Source organism: Pantherophis guttatus, chromosome 2 (assembly GCF_059756535.1).
Source record: "Pantherophis guttatus breed Tessera chromosome 2, ASM5975653v1, whole genome shotgun sequence".
NCBI lineage: Eukaryota > Metazoa > Chordata > Lepidosauria > Squamata > Colubridae > Pantherophis > Pantherophis guttatus.
The window spans coordinates 117,913,203-117,930,864 of NC_142064.1; the positions used below are offsets into that span (position 1 = coordinate 117,913,203).

At 37.2% G+C, this 17,662-nt stretch overlaps 2 protein-coding genes across 7 annotated transcripts in view; one reads left to right on the plus strand and one right to left on the minus strand.

The window, feature by feature from the left end:
- Positions 1 to 9,824, plus strand: part of TEX28 (testis expressed 28) — a 28,408-nt gene extending 18,584 nt beyond the window's left edge. The window contains exons 2-7 of one of the 6 annotated variants that reach the window (XM_087888627.1): positions 3,197 to 3,268; positions 4,870 to 4,949; positions 6,211 to 6,863; positions 8,224 to 8,359; positions 9,136 to 9,226; positions 9,584 to 9,824. In XM_087888627.1, the coding sequence (XP_087744753.1) occupies positions 4,875 to 4,949; positions 6,211 to 6,863; positions 8,224 to 8,359; positions 9,136 to 9,226; positions 9,584 to 9,597 (969 nt within the window). In that variant the 5' untranslated portion in view covers positions 3,197 to 3,268; positions 4,870 to 4,874 and the 3' untranslated portion in view covers positions 9,598 to 9,824. Of the gene's footprint in view, positions 1 to 3,196; positions 3,269 to 3,696; positions 3,842 to 4,869; positions 4,950 to 6,210; positions 6,864 to 8,223; positions 8,360 to 9,135; positions 9,548 to 9,583 lie in introns of those variants that run through there. The other 5 variants (XM_034434249.3, XM_087888626.1, XM_034434247.3 and 2 more) reach the window with 5 other exon arrangements.
- A 372-nt stretch (positions 9,825 to 10,196) lies between these two features.
- Positions 10,197 to 14,426, minus strand: OPN1MW3 (opsin 1, medium wave sensitive 3). Its single transcript, XM_034434251.2, has 6 exons — positions 14,176 to 14,426; positions 13,460 to 13,756; positions 12,902 to 13,070; positions 12,219 to 12,384; positions 11,488 to 11,727; positions 10,197 to 11,299 (listed from the first exon to the last, which is right to left on the minus strand). Exons 1-6 carry the CDS (start codon positions 14,282 to 14,284, stop codon positions 11,183 to 11,185), a joined length of 1,098 nt encoding a protein of 365 aa, XP_034290142.2. The 5' UTR covers positions 14,285 to 14,426; the 3' UTR covers positions 10,197 to 11,182.
- Positions 14,427 to 17,662: the final 3,236 nt, after the last annotated feature.

Here is a 17,662-nt window from a genome sequence, read left to right on the forward strand (position 1 = left end):
TTTTTTCTCTTTTTTTTATTGAAAAAGTTTTTCAAATACAGATTTTTCCCCCTTTTTTCCCCTCCTCCTCCCTAACCCCCCCTCACCCTCCCCACCCCCCATGGCTTCTCCAAAAATAAAATCCAGATTGATATCAAATTCTATAATACTTTACCATCCTTTTACACCACCCCCCACATGCTAACCATTTCTTTCTAACATTGTTATTATATCCCCCCATACTATACATTTCAAAGCAACCTTCAGCTATAAAACTATATAATAAATCCTAATTTGACATTTATTCAGCTCATAATCTACCCATTTCCTCCCCCATGCATATATCTCCTAATTCAAATCTTTTACGTATATTTATATCTAAACATAACATCCCTTTTCCTAAACTAAACAATCAATAACCTAACCCATCTCCACCCATTTTCCTACAGGTGTACCATACATAATATTTTTAATATCTTTGTTCTTCTGCCCACACCACACAACTAAAAAAATATTTCCATATATGAATAAAATCCTCAAATGACTTTAAATTTATAATCCATATAGTGTCTTCTGTAACGTCTTTCAACTAGATTATTAGTTCCATCGCCCATGTTAGGGCAACATCAGGTTCAGCTTCCAACAGTATATTCAGTATCTTCCATTACCATTTGCCCCCATCAATAATAAATATTTTCGTATATAAAAAACCACCCGAGTGACTTTATATTTATATTCCATATGATATCTTCTGTAGTGTCTTTTATCTAGATTGTTAATTCCAACCACCACATTGGGGTAACAACCAGATCTTCTGCACGCCCCAATCCCATAGTTCTCTTGCCTTATAACTCAGCATATACGTAATCCATTTTTCAAAGAGTCCAAAATAGAAAGTTCCAGTCCACTCAATCAGAGGCCATCTTCCACATCCCAAAAGCACCAGCACTGCAGAGATCTGTTATTCTTCTCAAAATAGTCTATGTCAATAATTTGCCTCAGCTATATTTTCATGTATCAGCCATCTATAAATCCCGCTTATTATATTTAATAGTCTCTTAAGTAACTGGCATAAGACTGTTGTTTAGTTTAAAATTTTTTAGTTTTGTAGGACCTGCTTCTTCTTTTCTTAACTTTTTGTGGTTTAGATCTCCATCCTAGTTGCCTTTCTAGGACTTGTATATCAGCTAATTGAGTTCCATGCTGGTCCGTAACTTGATAAGACATCACATTAAAATCCAAAGCCGCCTCTCTTATATTTATAGGTAATCGAGCTATAACCTCTGAAGGAGAATCCAAAAGCAGCTCGTCCAAAAGGACCTCTGTAACTTGTTGTTTCCATTACCTCCATCTCCATCTGCTTAGCCTGAGTTTTAATCTCTTGTTCATTTTGCTTTTCTTTATTCCCCTCCTGTGTTCCTAACACTGAAGGCATACGTGAAGATGTTGGATCCATTTTAAGAACCTTGTAGTAAAATTCTTCCGCTTTTTCAACAGTATTTAGTTGATATCTTTCTCCTTGGTATCTCAATATTATACCAACTGGAACATCCCACCTAAATGGGATGTTTTGTTTCTTTAGCTCAGTCACCAAAAATCCAAATTCCTTTCTATCTTTCAACATTTTAGGCGGCAGTTCTTTATATATCCAAATCTTCCTTCTGTTCATTTTTGGAGTGGAGTTAAAAGACTTTTGCACAATATCATTTCTTATTCCTTTATCAGTAAAGTAAATCACCACATCTCTAGGCAACTGCTTTTGCTTTGCCACCCAGGAATTTACTCTGTAGGCCTTATCAATCTTACAGGATACCTCTTCAGGACTAACCTTTAAAATCACAGCCAGAACTTCAGCAGACATCTTTCTCAAATCATCTCTGTTATTATCCTGTAGTCCCCTCATTCTGACCGCAAATTCCATGGACCTGTATTGCATCATTGTAACTTCTTTTTCAATCCTTTGTTTTATATTATCTGCATTGTCAGCTTCCTTTATTTTAGACTTTACTTCTGAGCTATTGTCTTGAATATTTATCAAGTCATTTTCAATTCTTTGTATTTTATTGTCCAAATTATAAATCTTATCATCAGCTTCCTTCATTTTATACTCTAATAAATTGGTATCTTTATCCATCTTTAGAACTATTTCTGAAAAAGTTTTGAAAGCTGTTACAATCTGTTGTTTCAAATTATCATACTTTCGTTGTACCAACTCTTTAATTTCCTGCCTGAATTTTTCAAGATTCTGGTTCACAATCTCATCATGTCTTGCCATCTCCTCCAAAACAAATTCCTTTAGGTCTGAGCCATTCTTCTGAATCTGCAAGCTCAAAACTTGCTCATATGATTTGTAAATGGGGGAACCCCCCTCCCCCCACAGCTTGGTTGTCTGGCTTTGTCTGTTTTAACGCCATCCTGCCCCACAAACAAACTCTTTTTTTTAAAAAGAAAAAAGGACTTTTCTCCAAACAATATCAATATCAAGTCTCCAGGAAGAAAGAAACTTAAAATAGAAATTTTTCTCTTCAATTCTAGCCAGCGCTATTGCTTCAGATACTTTGTAGCATATTAAGCTATTCAAACGGAAGGACTTTCGCTTTCAGCTTTCTTCTTCTCATGCCTCAGCCAGTCGCCATTTTAAAAACTTTCTTTCTTCACTTTTAAAATCACTCATAGGATTTGTTAGAAATACTTGCGATTTAGGGTCCCAAGTCCAGATTTCATCCTATTTGTTCAAACAATCTGTTAGATTTTGTTGATTGGATTGGTCCCATCGCCTGGCTCTGCAAGAAGCAAAGTTCCCCCGACGCCCGGAGCAGCGGCAAGCTGTATAGGGAGCCACATTCTGCTTCCTCCCCAAGAGTAAAAAAAAAACTCTGGGGAGTTCGCAGAGGGCTCTACCTGTCCTCGCCGGCTCTATCTCATGTCTCCTTAAGGAGACGGAGTTTTTCGAGCCGTCTCTCAGCTGTAGAGACAGCTCTTTACAGGCGGCGAGGCTGGCGGTCCTGAAAGACCATCCGGTGGCGGCGGAAACCAAACAGAAAGCCTTTAATGATTTTTTTTCTGATCAGGATAAGATGATTATATTTTAAAGTTTTGTTTATATATATAAGAGTTATATGGGGAAAAGTTCATTTGCTGTATTTTTAATTTATCTGGTTACAATGTAAATTGTGTTATTATCTTTAATAACTTTTATTGGATTTTTATTGACTAGATTTGGATGAGATTTGGAGGAATTTGTTTAATGATAGAAAATGAGATTTAAATGTAAAAGGAAGGAATTCAGGTGAGTTTATTAGATTGTAATACACTTGTTATTTTTGGTAACTCTTAATGGGTTTTTACTGATTAGGATAGATGTTGAGGTTTAAAAATTTGTTTATAGAGAATGAGGTAAGACATGGGAGGAAGATATGGTTTGTTGTATTTTAATAGATGGTGATGAATTGTTGAAGTTGTTTATACTTGCTGAGATGAAGTTACTTATCTTTTTTTAATTTTTTTCTTTATTTTTTCCTTTATACTTTATGTCTGTTATTTTGTGTATACACACAATTTTATGTTGTATATCTTGTATTACATTTATTTGTACAATGTAATCTTTAATAAAATTATTACAAAACATAGAGAAAATTCTGAAAATAAAATTAAAACCACAAATATTTTTATTAGGCATTATCCAAGAAAGTTATTTTATTAAGATTTATGTTGCAGTTGTCTGCCACAACATTGGAAAAGAGAAATCTTGCTGTCAGTACATTGAAGAGTATGCAGCAATGGAAAATTGTACATTTACAGGAGTTGTCTAATCAAATTCAACAGGAGTGATTCCATTATATGCAACAAACTGTACCACACAGTAAGGCAAACTAAGGCACTAAGAGTATAGTTTTTGAAGAAAAATATACAGTTTTAAAATATAATAATAACAAAATAATTCAAACAGAAATGAGTAATGTCCAAAATGAAATATAAAAATATTCAAGTAGCAATCAGATGGGGAGAGAAAAAAGAGAGAGGAGTTGCTAGAATGCAATTTTATAGTATTTTTAAAACTCTTTTTAATTTGGTTTGTATTTTCATTTTTTTTTCAAAATTCTTTAAGTATGTTTGTTTTTCTTTTTGCCTGCATGTTTTACTTAACAAGATTTTTAAAAATAATAAATTTTAGATTACATCCTTTTGAACAAGAAATAATATTTTAAAAACAACCTCATTGCATTTATGCTGTTGAAAATGATGTGAAATTAATGCTCTTTTAAAATATATGATAACATTTCAGTAAGAAACAATCACATGTATTTACTTAACTTTGAGATTTAATATATTTAGATATTTATGCTCTGTATTCTCACATGAAAGTTGACTCCTGGACAAAAAGTATAGATTTGCAGTCAAATAACTTACGGTTCAGCATCTGAAAGACAAACAAATGGCTCCAACTATTCAGTGGTTTAATTAATTACTATAGATTAGATTAATATAGATAAGCTATGGATGATTGTAAGGAATCATGGCCACAATTTATTTATATATATAAAGTGTTTTTCTATCGAGACATATAAATATTTTTGTTTCTTCTGTTATAATTTTGTGTATTATTTTTCTTTTTTTATTTAGTTAATTTAAAAACCTCTTTAGAAAGAAGGATGAAGAAAGTCATAAAAGTTATCTCTTAACACCATTTTTAAGTAGGCTAGAGGAAGTTACAATTTAGCTTCAACAAAGGACAATTTTATTTATTTCTTTGCTAGTCAAATTTGTATAGCTGTCTATCTCACCAAAAGCAACTTTGGCTGACTTACAACAATCAAATAAAACAACAAATATAAAAAGATTAGGTCACAAATTAATGTTACTTTTGTGCACTTGTCTATTTCCATGCAGCATTCATGGTAGACTTTAATTTAACCAAAGGAGAACCTTCCCAGCAGTCAGAAGCATCAACAAGTCAAGCTCCCAATTTAGTGAGTGACCAATAAAACACATTTCTTCACATTCAAAATGCATTTTATCTAGCACGTGGCTCTCTTGTAGACATTCTGGACCACAAACTATAACAATCTAGATCACAATTAGATTGTAGCCTAAGATGTTTTGATAAACCAATCCATATATATAGCATATCAGATGAACTCAAAAGTTGGATTACTTTGGTAAACTATGGGTAAATAAATATTTCTAAGTTTGAACACAGTCTATCAGAATGTAATGAGATTCCAAGCAGTAAGGACCCCTGATTGTAATGGCAGTTGTCATGATTCAGGGAGAATGATATATGATGTCATTGCATTGTTCTAATGAAAGGGAATTTTCTGTGCAAGGGTACTCTTCCAGAACAGAACAGAACAGAAGATAGGGCAAAAGATAAGAAACACTAGTATTTTTGCACCTTACCAGCCAGTCAAAAAGGACCAAAATAGAATGTCATCCCTTAAGCATTATACCCACACTTCATCATCTCTCCTCAAATCCAAGAAGGCATTTCAAAAGGTTTCTGACCACTTCCTTGTCTCCCAAGAACAGCAGTGCGTACCATATATAGCCAATCTCTCCATGCTTTTTCTCTTTTGTTAAGGGATGCTTTAAGAGACAGGGTAGTTGAGTTAAAGGGAAGTTCACCAGAAAACTGAAAAGGCAGCCAGCTGCTGAACATTTCTCTGAAACCAAACACCTTGGTTTTCCCCAATAAAGAAATTAGAGATTTTAATTAAATGTGAGTGTGCTTGTACACACTGAGATATGCTGAGGAATCAGTGCCTAAATCCACTGGTGAAGCAAGAGAGGCAATCAGGTGGAAGAGAATGAACAAGGTTCAAAATATAATTCTATTAGGAATCCTGTTTAATTTAGAAATTTGAACTAAGGGGACAGCAAGAACTAGCACTCAATATCCAGAGTTATACGTTGCCATAGGTTTGCCTGGAAAGAGAGTTATTGGACAGTTATCTCTTATTCAGCATCCCTGTTCCTCTCACGATCTCCAAATTAGAGCACTCCATCTTTCTTTACAGAAAGAGAAACTGATTATTCTAGATGAAAGCAGAGCAAAGAATATGGGAGTAAATACAAAATAGATAGTATAAGGCTTTACATTCTGGGATAGTTCAAGATAAGTACATTGTTAGTTACCTAATGGGAGCTCCATGTAAAATATGACAATTCTAAGGTAACTTAAATTAGTATACTTTTCTCTGATACTCCTGTCTTCCTGCTCCACCCTTGTAGCAGGTGGACTCCAGTCGGAACCGCAGGACCTCTGTTGCTTCTGGAACTTCCCAGGCAAGTTACCGAAGTCCAAAAGATGCTCTACGCCATCGTATATTGCACTTGTCTGAATTGCTGCGGGTGGAGAAGGCCAATCGTGATGAGAACCTCTCCACTTATGTGGAACTGGTAAGCAAAGCTGATCGGGAAAAGGCACCTTCCATCCGTCAAGCATTTGAACGTATCAACCAACGCTCCTCGGCTAATATTGCTCACCTTGAACAGCGTCTGCAGGATTGCTTAGCCCAACTGAAGAGATTAGAGCAGAAAAATTTCTCACCTGGAGAGAGCAGTTCTTCTCCCCCGCCCCAAACTCTCAAGGTCAATGTGGCCCATCAAGGGCCATATAACATATTCAGGTTCCGCCCTACAGAAGCTCCTCTAATAGAAGAATGCTCCATCCCAGAGAGCACAGAAAATGAGTCTATCATAGAGGCAGCCCCAAAACAGTATCTTGAAGAGGAGGCAAAACAGAAGCTTCAAGAGCTGAAGAGCCAGATCATGGAGCTAAAGGAATATCACAAAGCCCTGGACAATCAGAGGAACATGTTAGACGAAGCTTGGAAAGCTGATAAAAAGCAAATTATGGAACTCCTACAGGAGGAAAAGAAAAGGTGGGCATCCAAATTCTTGAGAACAGTGGTTCCCAGTATTCCATTTCCATTGAAGGCTTGATTGCCCCTGGTGTCCTGTTTCCTCCTGACAGTCATTCTCTTAGAACATAACAGCTTTGTCTTTAGTGACAAATCCACTATGTCTTTCCTGGATATGAAGCTCTTTGCCTCATATACTACACACACAAAAAAAAGCAAGCAGTTTTCCCCTTTGTGTTACTAATGTAGTATCACAATACAGATTATAAATTGCCTATTTCTTCTGATCTTCTCCATGCTTTATTGACATTACCCAGAAACTTCCTGCTTTTCTTGTAATATGAAAAGGGCATAGCCACAACCTCCTTAGCTAGGAGGAATGTTGCAATATTTTTTATTAGAAAAAAATCCATCTTCTATGCAAAAGCATATAGAAAATGAGAAAATTTTTACAACAATTAATCTCACTTGGGATATCTTCACTGCCGTCACTCCACATTTATTGATGTGATTTCAGAGCAAAGCAAAAACACACTAGTACTAGGTTGGTTTTTTTGCTGGTATTTCCCATCCCATAATCCTCCAATCATTAAATTAGATTCAATTCGATTCGATTTGATTCGATTCGATTATAACTAAAGTAGACTATTTAAAAGATTCCTTTGTAAAAAAGTAATTTCAATGAAGGAACAGATAATTCTTCATATTTTTCTTTAAAAAAACAATAAAATAATGTACCTACAGCATGAAATAAGAGACTAGACTGAAGGCTGAGTTACCATTCCATTTGCTAGTAAATATCTCTGTCATTTCTGTTATGTAACCAAAAGGAAGTCAATCATTGCAAATGAAGAAATTTGAATTCATATTTATTATGTCTATTTTTACTTTCAGATAATTCATTTAGATAAAAGAATATCTGGTAGAGAACTGTTCAGAAGCATATTTAACATAATAATTCAGCCTACCAAATTGTTCATCTACTTGTTGTCACATCTTTGGCAGCAATAGTGCCTTTCTAGTTCCAATCCTCACTGGGCTCCCAAAAGTATTTTTCCCCACCAGTATTAGATTCAGTGCTTTGATGTACCCCAGAATGTTTGATTTCTTTTGTTTTCACATTCCCAAACCCAGATGGCATTGGATATTTGTAATCCTCTCTCTTCCCTTTCCCAATCCAAGATGAGCATAGTCACCCATTTCTTGTACTGGAAGTGTCAAATCAGGAAGCAGAGCCAGCTCATCATAATCCATTTACAGCAATGCCTAAAGTGGTGACTGTAACAAGATCAGTTGGCTGGGAGGTGTGGGGGGGGGGAGAAAAAAGACTTAGAACAGAGGATCAGATTATAGAACCTCATTTAATGCCACCCTTCTTCAGGCACTATAACCTGGAAATACAAGTGAATGATGCGGTACAGCTAAATCTCAACGAAATCACCAACCTCAAACATGATCTGGCCTGTACTGAGGAGAAGATGGTGTATCAATCTTATGAGAGGTCCCGGGATGTCTGGGTAAGAGATTGCTTAACTAAATGCATGGGTGCTGTGCACAGTATTGTTCTGGCAGCAAAGAACAGGTCATTGGAACAGGTTGCATGTAGCTAGCTTGACAGAGTGCATAGAAATGGAACAAAAGAAAAAATTGTAATAATATCCCATCTTACTCAATAGGGTACGACAACTGTCTTTAGAGAGAGAGAGTGTATTTTTGCAATAAGAAATGAAGGTTGCAATGACTGTCAATGTAGGGTGCCAGAAAACTCAGAGGATGAAGGATTATAGAACAATGTTATGAATGGTACAAACACTGGTACCAGGAACCTGATTTTGCACATACTGCAACACCAGCAAGTTAGCATTAGTAATGCACATAAGTGGGATCTACAACAAAATATTGCATTGTGCCTTCCCCTTTTGTACAAATCAGCATTCTATGACCAATGAGCATAGTATTAATTGGGCTGTTTTGGAGTGCCCTCAACATTTCCCTCTAAAGTATTTCCTCTCTGTGCATTTGTAAACCCTGGCAGCCTTCTGAACTTGTTGGCATCTGTCTTTCTTGTCTAGATAGTGCCATTTGGGTTACCCAGGAGTCAGAAAACTGATCTTCCTCTATAAATAGATATAAATAGATATAAATAGATCCATCAAAGAATTAGAGCATGTGAACCTGCAAATGGCAGGTGAAAAATAACACTGTGGAAATCCACCTGGGATTAACTAAACCAGTGTCTGGAAACTGGCTGGTCCTGTCCTGACCTCCTGTCTTTTCCTTGTCTTTGTGGTAGGAGGTGCTGGATTCCTACCAGACCCGGCTTGCCAAACTGGAACAGCAGCAGCAAGCCCAACAACAGGAGGCAATGGAGATGCCACAGGCCAGTATGTATAAGCTTTATGGACAGCTCATGAACCTCCTATTGACCATTGCTGCCATTATCCTGGTGTTTTTTTCAACCATTTCAGCTTTTATAGTTCCTCTTCTGCATACTCGTATGCGGGCCCTGTCCACTCTCTTTGTGATCACCACCATAACTCTTGCATGGAATTACTTCCCTGACCTTACTGAGTCAGAATGGAAAACATGGCTTCCTTCATCTTGACAGTCAGACAACATTGGCATTGCTATTTCTGCACCTATGCTGCAGCTTCTCAACAATATAACTATTTATTTGTTTATTAAAATAAAAAAGTAGTCTCTCTTTCTCTTCTTTCTTTTCTCCTTGATTGTTTCTATAGCTATGAAGAACTAAATTACAAAACTGCTTGAAAAATAACTCCACATGACAATTCACCTCTGAATTCTAGCATCCCAAATGAGCTGAAAAACACTGCAGGAAGCTTGAGGATTGGTGTTTATGTCTGGTATGGAGGTTCAACTTTTGGAGAGGAAGAGAGGAACACGTGCATGCACATATGTTGTGTATTTGAAAGCATGATTGCACATGAAAGAAAACAAATGGAATTTGATAGATTTAAATCCTTGTTTAAGCTATTCAGCCCACAATTTTTTTGGTACCTGAGACAGGAAATAATATATAATAACAGAAATTATATCCTTCAGTGCTCTTCTCATCAGTTAAGGTTTGTACAAGAAAACTTCCCAAATATTTTATCTCATTGCTCAGATTTGTTTCTCTCACACTTTTCTGTTGTCAGGGGTGACCCATACTTTTCAGTTTGAGCAACCAGTTTCACCCTGCTTGATTTCTACAGATATCCATTGTCAAAAATTAAAATTACATTTTGATATTTCTCTTTTTCCACTAATCCACATTCATTATACTGGCAGCTAAGGCAAATTACCACATGCCTGGATACAGTTCAAGCAATACACATTGTGGACAAAATGTAGTGTTTTGCAATATCATTTGTAAGATACAAACTCAGCTTTTATACAGAAGGTAAACATTTTTATACATTAATTTATTCTGTCTCACTGCTGTAAGGTTTTTTAAAATAATTTTATCCATTGCATTTCTAGCTAAATATCCCATGGAACATGGATGATTTTAATATCAAATACTATGTACAGAGTGGGTCCTGTTGAGCCATGCTGAGGAGATATATAGCGCTCTAGAATGGCCAAAGTGCTACTGCAAGTTCTCATTTATGATTTCTGCCAGAATTATGTTTCCTCTTAGGCATAGCTAGAAATCAGTATCTCCAAACCTGCGGAGGCACAGAAATTGCAGGGAACAACTTCATTCTCCAGCCTCCTTTCAATGGACTCCCTGCACCCACCCAAACACTTCATAAGAGGGGCAGAGCAAAAGATAATCAAAACAGAACTGCTGTGGCTGATGTCTAGATTATCAGCTTTTGTGGATACATCAAACTATCTACCCATTCATAGGAAGTGGCATCTTGAAGATGAGTGGATTCTCTATATAAAAAAAATATGGGATAGACTTGCTTCACAAAAGTCACAAACTTTCCACAGGAGCCCCCTTTGTTCTGCCTCTCTTGCAGTCCGAAGGATAAGTGAAAGATTAATTAAAGATACAATGATAGGGGATGAAAACAACAATCAAAACAACCCCTGAAGCCCCAGGAAAATTTCAGATTGATGGAATATTTGAATATAGAGATATGAACTTTTCATTGCCACCCCCTAAACAATTCTGAAAGGAAAGCAGAAACACCTCCCTCTCCCTAGGAGAAATAGAAGCACCCGACCTGGGTCACAGTCTTAAGTCCAAGGAACGGGTTTGTGCAATAGCAGCCCAATATGTTAGCTATGCATAGGGACTCCATATGCTGCGGAAAGAAGGAGAAATTCTCACTAGGGCTCTCCTGGGACGCAGAACTGTCTTGATATCTATCAAGAAATAGCTTTTATGCCGGTGATACAGAAGAGTTAGAGGCAGATGAGACTTCAGTGCGGGAAGTAGAAGAAAGTTCAGAACCATCGTCCACTTTCTTGCCAAAGAGCTGCATTATGCAATTACGGAACTGCCAGGAGATAGACAAATGTCAATAAGCATTTACAAGTTCTACCCTTTTCCACCACATAACATAACATCATCCCCAAATGATATAATCCACATCCCCCAGTTGCTTTCTGTTCATTACTCTTAATCCACCCATCTATCTCAATTCCAATAATTTCTAGCTATTCCATTGGGGTCAGAGCAAATTACCTGTCTGTTCATGAAGACATAGATAATTGGGTTGTAAATGGTGGCGCTTTTTGCAAAGAAGGCAGGCAGGGAAGCTGCCAGAGGGTGAAAGGCATAGCCTGGATTGGCAGCAGCAAAACAGGCAAAAGATGCATATGGTCCCCAGCAGACAATATAGGCAATGATCATGACCACTACCATCCTTGACACTTCCTTCTCAGCCTTCTGTGTTGATTCTGACTCTTTCTGCTGGGCTGCAACCTATAAGAGAAAAGAAAGAAGTAAGGTTAATAAGGTACCTCTCAGATCCCTAGGCTGTGATTTGGAACAAGAGAGAGAGAAAGAAGTTTACCATAGAAATTGGATCCAGATTAAATTAGTATGGAGAAGATGAACTAAGGAAAATTGGGAATCATTCCTGGCAAAGGCCTTATTAGGAAACAAAGATTAGCCAGAGGACTTTTATAGAAGTGGAGATCACGTTAGGGAAACTAGCTAGGTATATATTGATAGTGAGGAGATCTTATTTGTGTTGCAATGTGATTAAGGATTTTCAAGTACAGTGACAGAATTGGGGATCCATTAACAAAAGGTTAATTCTCTATATAGCTCTCAATTAGAGACTATAGCAGTGATACTTTAATTTGGGAGAAAGTGTGCTTTATAAGGAAGAGAGATCCAGTCACAAAGGACACAAAGGAGGAAAGGAAGAATACATGACATCTGTGATATAATATAATGTGTGTATTTACCGCACGGATAGCCATCCACACTTGCAAGTAACAGATAATGATGACGCTCAGGGGAATTATACAACAAGTAATCATCAGGGTAATCATGTAAGACTGGACACCTGGATCTTCACTGCCACTGAATACATCTGGACCACATGACGTTTTCAGACCATGGGGCCAGTATCTGGTTGGGAGAAGAAAGTCATTTTCACATTTGAGATTTGAATAACCTATTGACTCCTCTTAGCATGTTTTATGTTTGCTCGTATAAAATAAAACAAAAGAATTTCTGATGCCACACAATATTTTGACTAAGATAGATTTGACATACACATGACAAAGCACTCAAAATTGCTTCAGGCTTCAACACCTGAGTACCCTTGTAGACATATCCTGCTCATTTTTCATCTCATAAAAATAAATGCCAAATGAAAGATTTAATGACTTGTAGATTAAAAAAGATCAATGATCCACATAACTCATTTCTCATTGAAAGAAAGCCAAATCACTGACACTTCCCTATCAGCATTCTTGATGAAAGCTAGCCACTCTTTATGTAAACATATACGTAAGTTTATTTTTTAGTTATGTTGGAAAGCTGCTGAAAATGATGAGAGTTTAGTCCAACACACCTGAAGGACATCACCCTGCTCCTTTGTTTCCAGGAATGTTGCTCTGTACCATCCCCTCCTTATACTTACCTACTCCAGCCAAAGATTGGTGGTGCTGTCCAGGAGGCAGCCCATATCCAGGAGAACAAAACACCAGCAATAGCCATTTTAGCATCAAACTTGACATTTCCAAAAGGTTTGCAAACAACAATCCAGCGCTCCCAGGAAATAATGGCCAAAGACCAGAGAGCTGTAATGCCTGGGAAGGAAGAGCAGAAGAGGACAATAATGACATAGTTCTATTAGATGTGTGTGTGTGTGAATTATATGTAATCTATCATTACATTGTAGAAATTCAGTTTCTGGCCTGCTAAAACATTTATATAAAATAGCATCAAGGGTCAGAAAGCTGTAATGGTTATACTGAAACCTTTACTAAATATTCTGCCAGATGTGTCCATGGGATTAATAGGGAAGCAACTCAGGGACATGGAGGGAAAAGGAGCAGCATGATGGGTGATCTCTGAGGACAACAGGATTATAGGATGTGCTTATATTAGGGGGAAGAGGATAAAACTATGACCTGGAGGGAAGGGATTGGGGTAAAAAGGGATCAAGCAGAAAACATGATGAATAAGTACTTCTTACCACAAACAGAGACAGTATAACCCTCCACAACACACAAAGGATGGCCAAGGACGAAATAGCCAAAGAACTGGTTGATGACACTGATAGTGCTAGCAATAACTGTTTCACCCAAATCAGCTATAGCCAAGTTCACCAAAATCCAGTTGAGCGGATGCCGTAATTTCTTGAATTTGGCTGTGGCCACCAATACCAAACCATTGGTAAAGATTGAGGCAACGACAACAAAGATCATCCAGAGTGAAGTTAAGTGGTAAACCCATCGTGGTGCAATATGATAGTTTGGACCTTCAAAAGGGTCTGCCAGAAGATGGACAAAGTTAAATATTAGGAGGATCTCAGCAAGCATAATAGCATCTTGGGCAAATCAATTTTAGCATTCTGCTAAAATAAGACTAAAGTCCCTATTCTTGTAAATAATTCAACAGTTCATCCATAGGAAAGTATATACTTCTTTATGACTTACAGTATACTAAGACCATCACCATCACTCCCATCCTTCTACTGGGACCATTTTGAGCCCTTCCTTATCCAGAACCGTTTCAGCGGCAACTAGCAAATTCCATTTCTGGGACCCCTCTTCCAAAAGCATTTAATTGCCAAGGTTGAAGTCAGCTGGATAAAGCCCACCTCCTTCCCCTGCTCTTGTAAAAGTTTATCCTGTAAATCAACCTTAGCCTGCCCACCTACCCCAGTTCTGAGGCCCTTGCCAAACTCACCACGGGTATTGTTGCTGTTGGTATAAACAAATAAACTCTCCTTAGTGGTATCTTCGTCATCATGGTGCCGCCGAGCAGCAAATACTGCCACATTCCAGGCCTCTGTCATGGCCTTGGTTACTGTCTTCCCTCTTGTTTGCGTTTCTTGCCCCTCTCTCCCACGTTCTCTTTCTTTCTCAATTCTCTCTTTCTTGTTGCTCTTTCTCTCAGCCCTTGATTAGCCTCTCCCATCCAATAGTCTATGATAAGGTTCAAAGTCCTACCCATTTATATATCTACCCCCCCCAGAAGATTAAGCTTTCATCTTGGAGAACAAGATCCCCCAAAGCTCTTAAACGTTTTATCCCTTAATTGGGCTACAATGCTACAATTTGGCCCTCTCCCCTCCTTCTTTCCTTCTTCTTCCCCTCCTCCCCTGCTCTGTTGGTTGCACATTAACAGCTTGCACGTGTCCTATATCACCAATGGTATCTTTGCCGGACACTTCAGGTGAGAGATGAGCATGATGGAGGGATTAGAGAGTCAAAAGTCAAACTCCACTAAGCTGATTCAGAATGGAATTTCCTTCCAATTTCCGAATGTCCCATTTTTGTACCTTACTCCAACTTTACTGTAACAGAAGTGGTGTTTTTTCTACCAAAGACAATGCCCTGGCAACTATCCCAAGAAATGAACTTCAAAATCTTTTTACATAGATCTACAAATATAGATGAGAGGTCTTTAGTGCTTTCTGAGCTTGGTTGTTTTCTCGCAGCCATTTCGTTAGCCAAAGATGTTACCTAATTTGAGTAATGAAACATCTGCAAGAAAACAACCAAGTTCACCAAGGACCACTTATTTCAAGCCTGACCTACAAATGTCCTAGATGGACATAACTTGTCAAGTATAGTGGCATTATCCCTAGCCTATTCAAATGATGTCCAAACACTCATCACATCAAGCACAAAGTAACCTTTCTCGTTCCCAACACTAGATACTAATTATATCGTAGACCAACAACTATTGAGGGGTCTTCAGGATCTTTATCAGCAAGAAATTTTAAACGCATACTCAAGAGACTACTATTATTGATTGACATACAATCAATTTAAAGACCTAGCAAATAATTTTTGAAAATCTAACCTCATTGCAATATATGCATTGCTCTTACAGAGAGTTAATTGAAATTATGAGGTAAATAAAAATAATGTAATTCATTGTGCATGTTGGCAAGTCTCCCTTTATTACAAAATCCTGGCTGATACCTGTGGTTTTTAAATATTAACTTTTCAAGTTATTCTTAATTTGAGATGGAAGTTCTTCAGAGCAAAATGTATGTTTCAATACTGCCATCTTTCATTCTATACCACTTTGTATCCTCATAAATCCAGGGATAATTGGAATTGACGACAGTGAACAAGTGGAGGTCAGTAGTTTGATTTGAACATTTCCAGTTTCCCACAAACTAAGAAATAAGAAAGGATAGACCCAGAGTTGTTGCCTGTCAGGCAGTAAGAAGAGAGGGATAGGATGATCTAATAAGATGAAAAGGTGATGTTGGGAAATGTTTATGAAGGCAGGATGGTGGAAAGAAGGGAGAGAAGAATCAAGGGGGCATGTGTATGTGTGTGTGTGTGTGTGTGTGTGTGTGTGTGTGTGTGTGTGTTTGAGAGAGAGAGAGAGAGAGAGAGAGAGAGAGAGAGAGAAATAACTGGATCTTGTACATGAAGTAATAGGGTTAAGAAATAAAAAAGGGAGATCATTCAAGATAAGTAAAGAAATATTCTTGGAAATGCTGCCTTTTCATCTTTATCACATTGCCCTCTGTTCAACAGATGTTCTATAACAAGATAAATCCCATCAAAGCATCAATGTCTTTTTTGTGAAAGACTCACATGCATCAGCATCATGGTATTTTCTCAAAGTGGTATCATGGCCACTAGCTTCAAAATATTAGACATCTGTTGAAATGCCTTTTGTTTTGTTTTGTCTAACATTTTCATACTTGTTGCTTATGATTGCATCTTGGCATCTTTCCATATCCTCTGAAATCAACTAAGTCTAAATTAATTCTTCTACCTTGTTAGTGATTCTACAGGGATCATATGTATAATGACACTTTATCTATATTGAAACCATCATATTACAAGTAAGAAACAAACATTTTACAAGAAAAACTAACATTTTAGGCCAGTGGAAATTTGAGAGCATACTAAGTGGCAGATCTATGTGGAAGCAGATGCTGTGTACCTACACAGAATAGTGACCACGGTGGGTACTATCAGCTTCAAAATATCCATTTAACAAAGATGCTTCATGCTATCCTCTCTAGCCCTCTAATTTGCTCTCCACAACCAGAGTTTATCTATTTCAGAATTGAGGACATCCTTCAACTCTTCTAAAAAAAAGTATTTCTCTTTGATTTAGCAAAAAAATTAGCCTATTCTGAATTCCCAATTCAGAATTCCCAATTCAGGGAAAAAATTCCCTGAATTTTTTTCTTAAAAAAAGGAAAAAACTTTTTAGATTTCTGGATTCTTTGGAAAAAAAAACCCTCAATTCCTTAACCTTTAAATAGCTAAGACCTCCTCGAGACATTTTTCTGCCTGATACCAACCGGCAGAATAGTGTCATCATCCCTTAATCCCTAGTCAAGATACATTAAGTCCCAGGCTGTCAAGTTAGTTTTGTTGCTAGGCAGAAAATTCTGTAAATACCTGTCTCCTAAAACAACAACAACAACAACATAATACATTAAGTAGTACATCCTGAATGTAACACATCCTGAGTATACTCCTAGCACTCATACTTGAGGGAATGTAGCATATAAAATAAACTGGTTTGCAAGATAGTTTCTAAATCAGAGATCCTAGCTTGCACAGAACATTATGAATATACTTGGGGTAAAATGGGTCCTTACTTGTGACTTAGGGTTTAAATATGCCCAAACCTAATTGGTACTGTCCTTACTGTTAACTGGGAATGCTATGTGCAGCATGGACATAGTTAAGGTTGGTAATGTAGCCTACACTGTCTCTATCTTACTAAAAAACATTAGGTAAAAGTTTTGCAAAAAGGTTTTTGCCTCTTTGAATGGCTTCCAGCAGCCAGTGCTCTTCTCTGCATGCTTATGATACACTTCCACATAAATAAGGGAACTGGGTGAATTTGGTTGTGTTTCTCTCATTAGAGTCTTCCTTTCTGCCCATTATAAATTCATTCTGTTATACTGCACATTGTCTAATTTAATAAGTGGTTTAAATATATATTTAGAATATTTAACATTGCTAAGCATCTATGAGGATGAAAAAAGTTATACACACACACACACACACACACACACACATACCGTGTTTCCCCAAAAATAAGACCCTGTCTTATATTTTTTTGAACCCTGAAATAAGCGCTTGGCCTTATTGCCATGCGCTCAAAAGCCTGATTGGGTTTATTATCAGGGGATGTCTTATTTTGGGGAAAACAGGGTATATAAACTATGGTAGATCTGTGC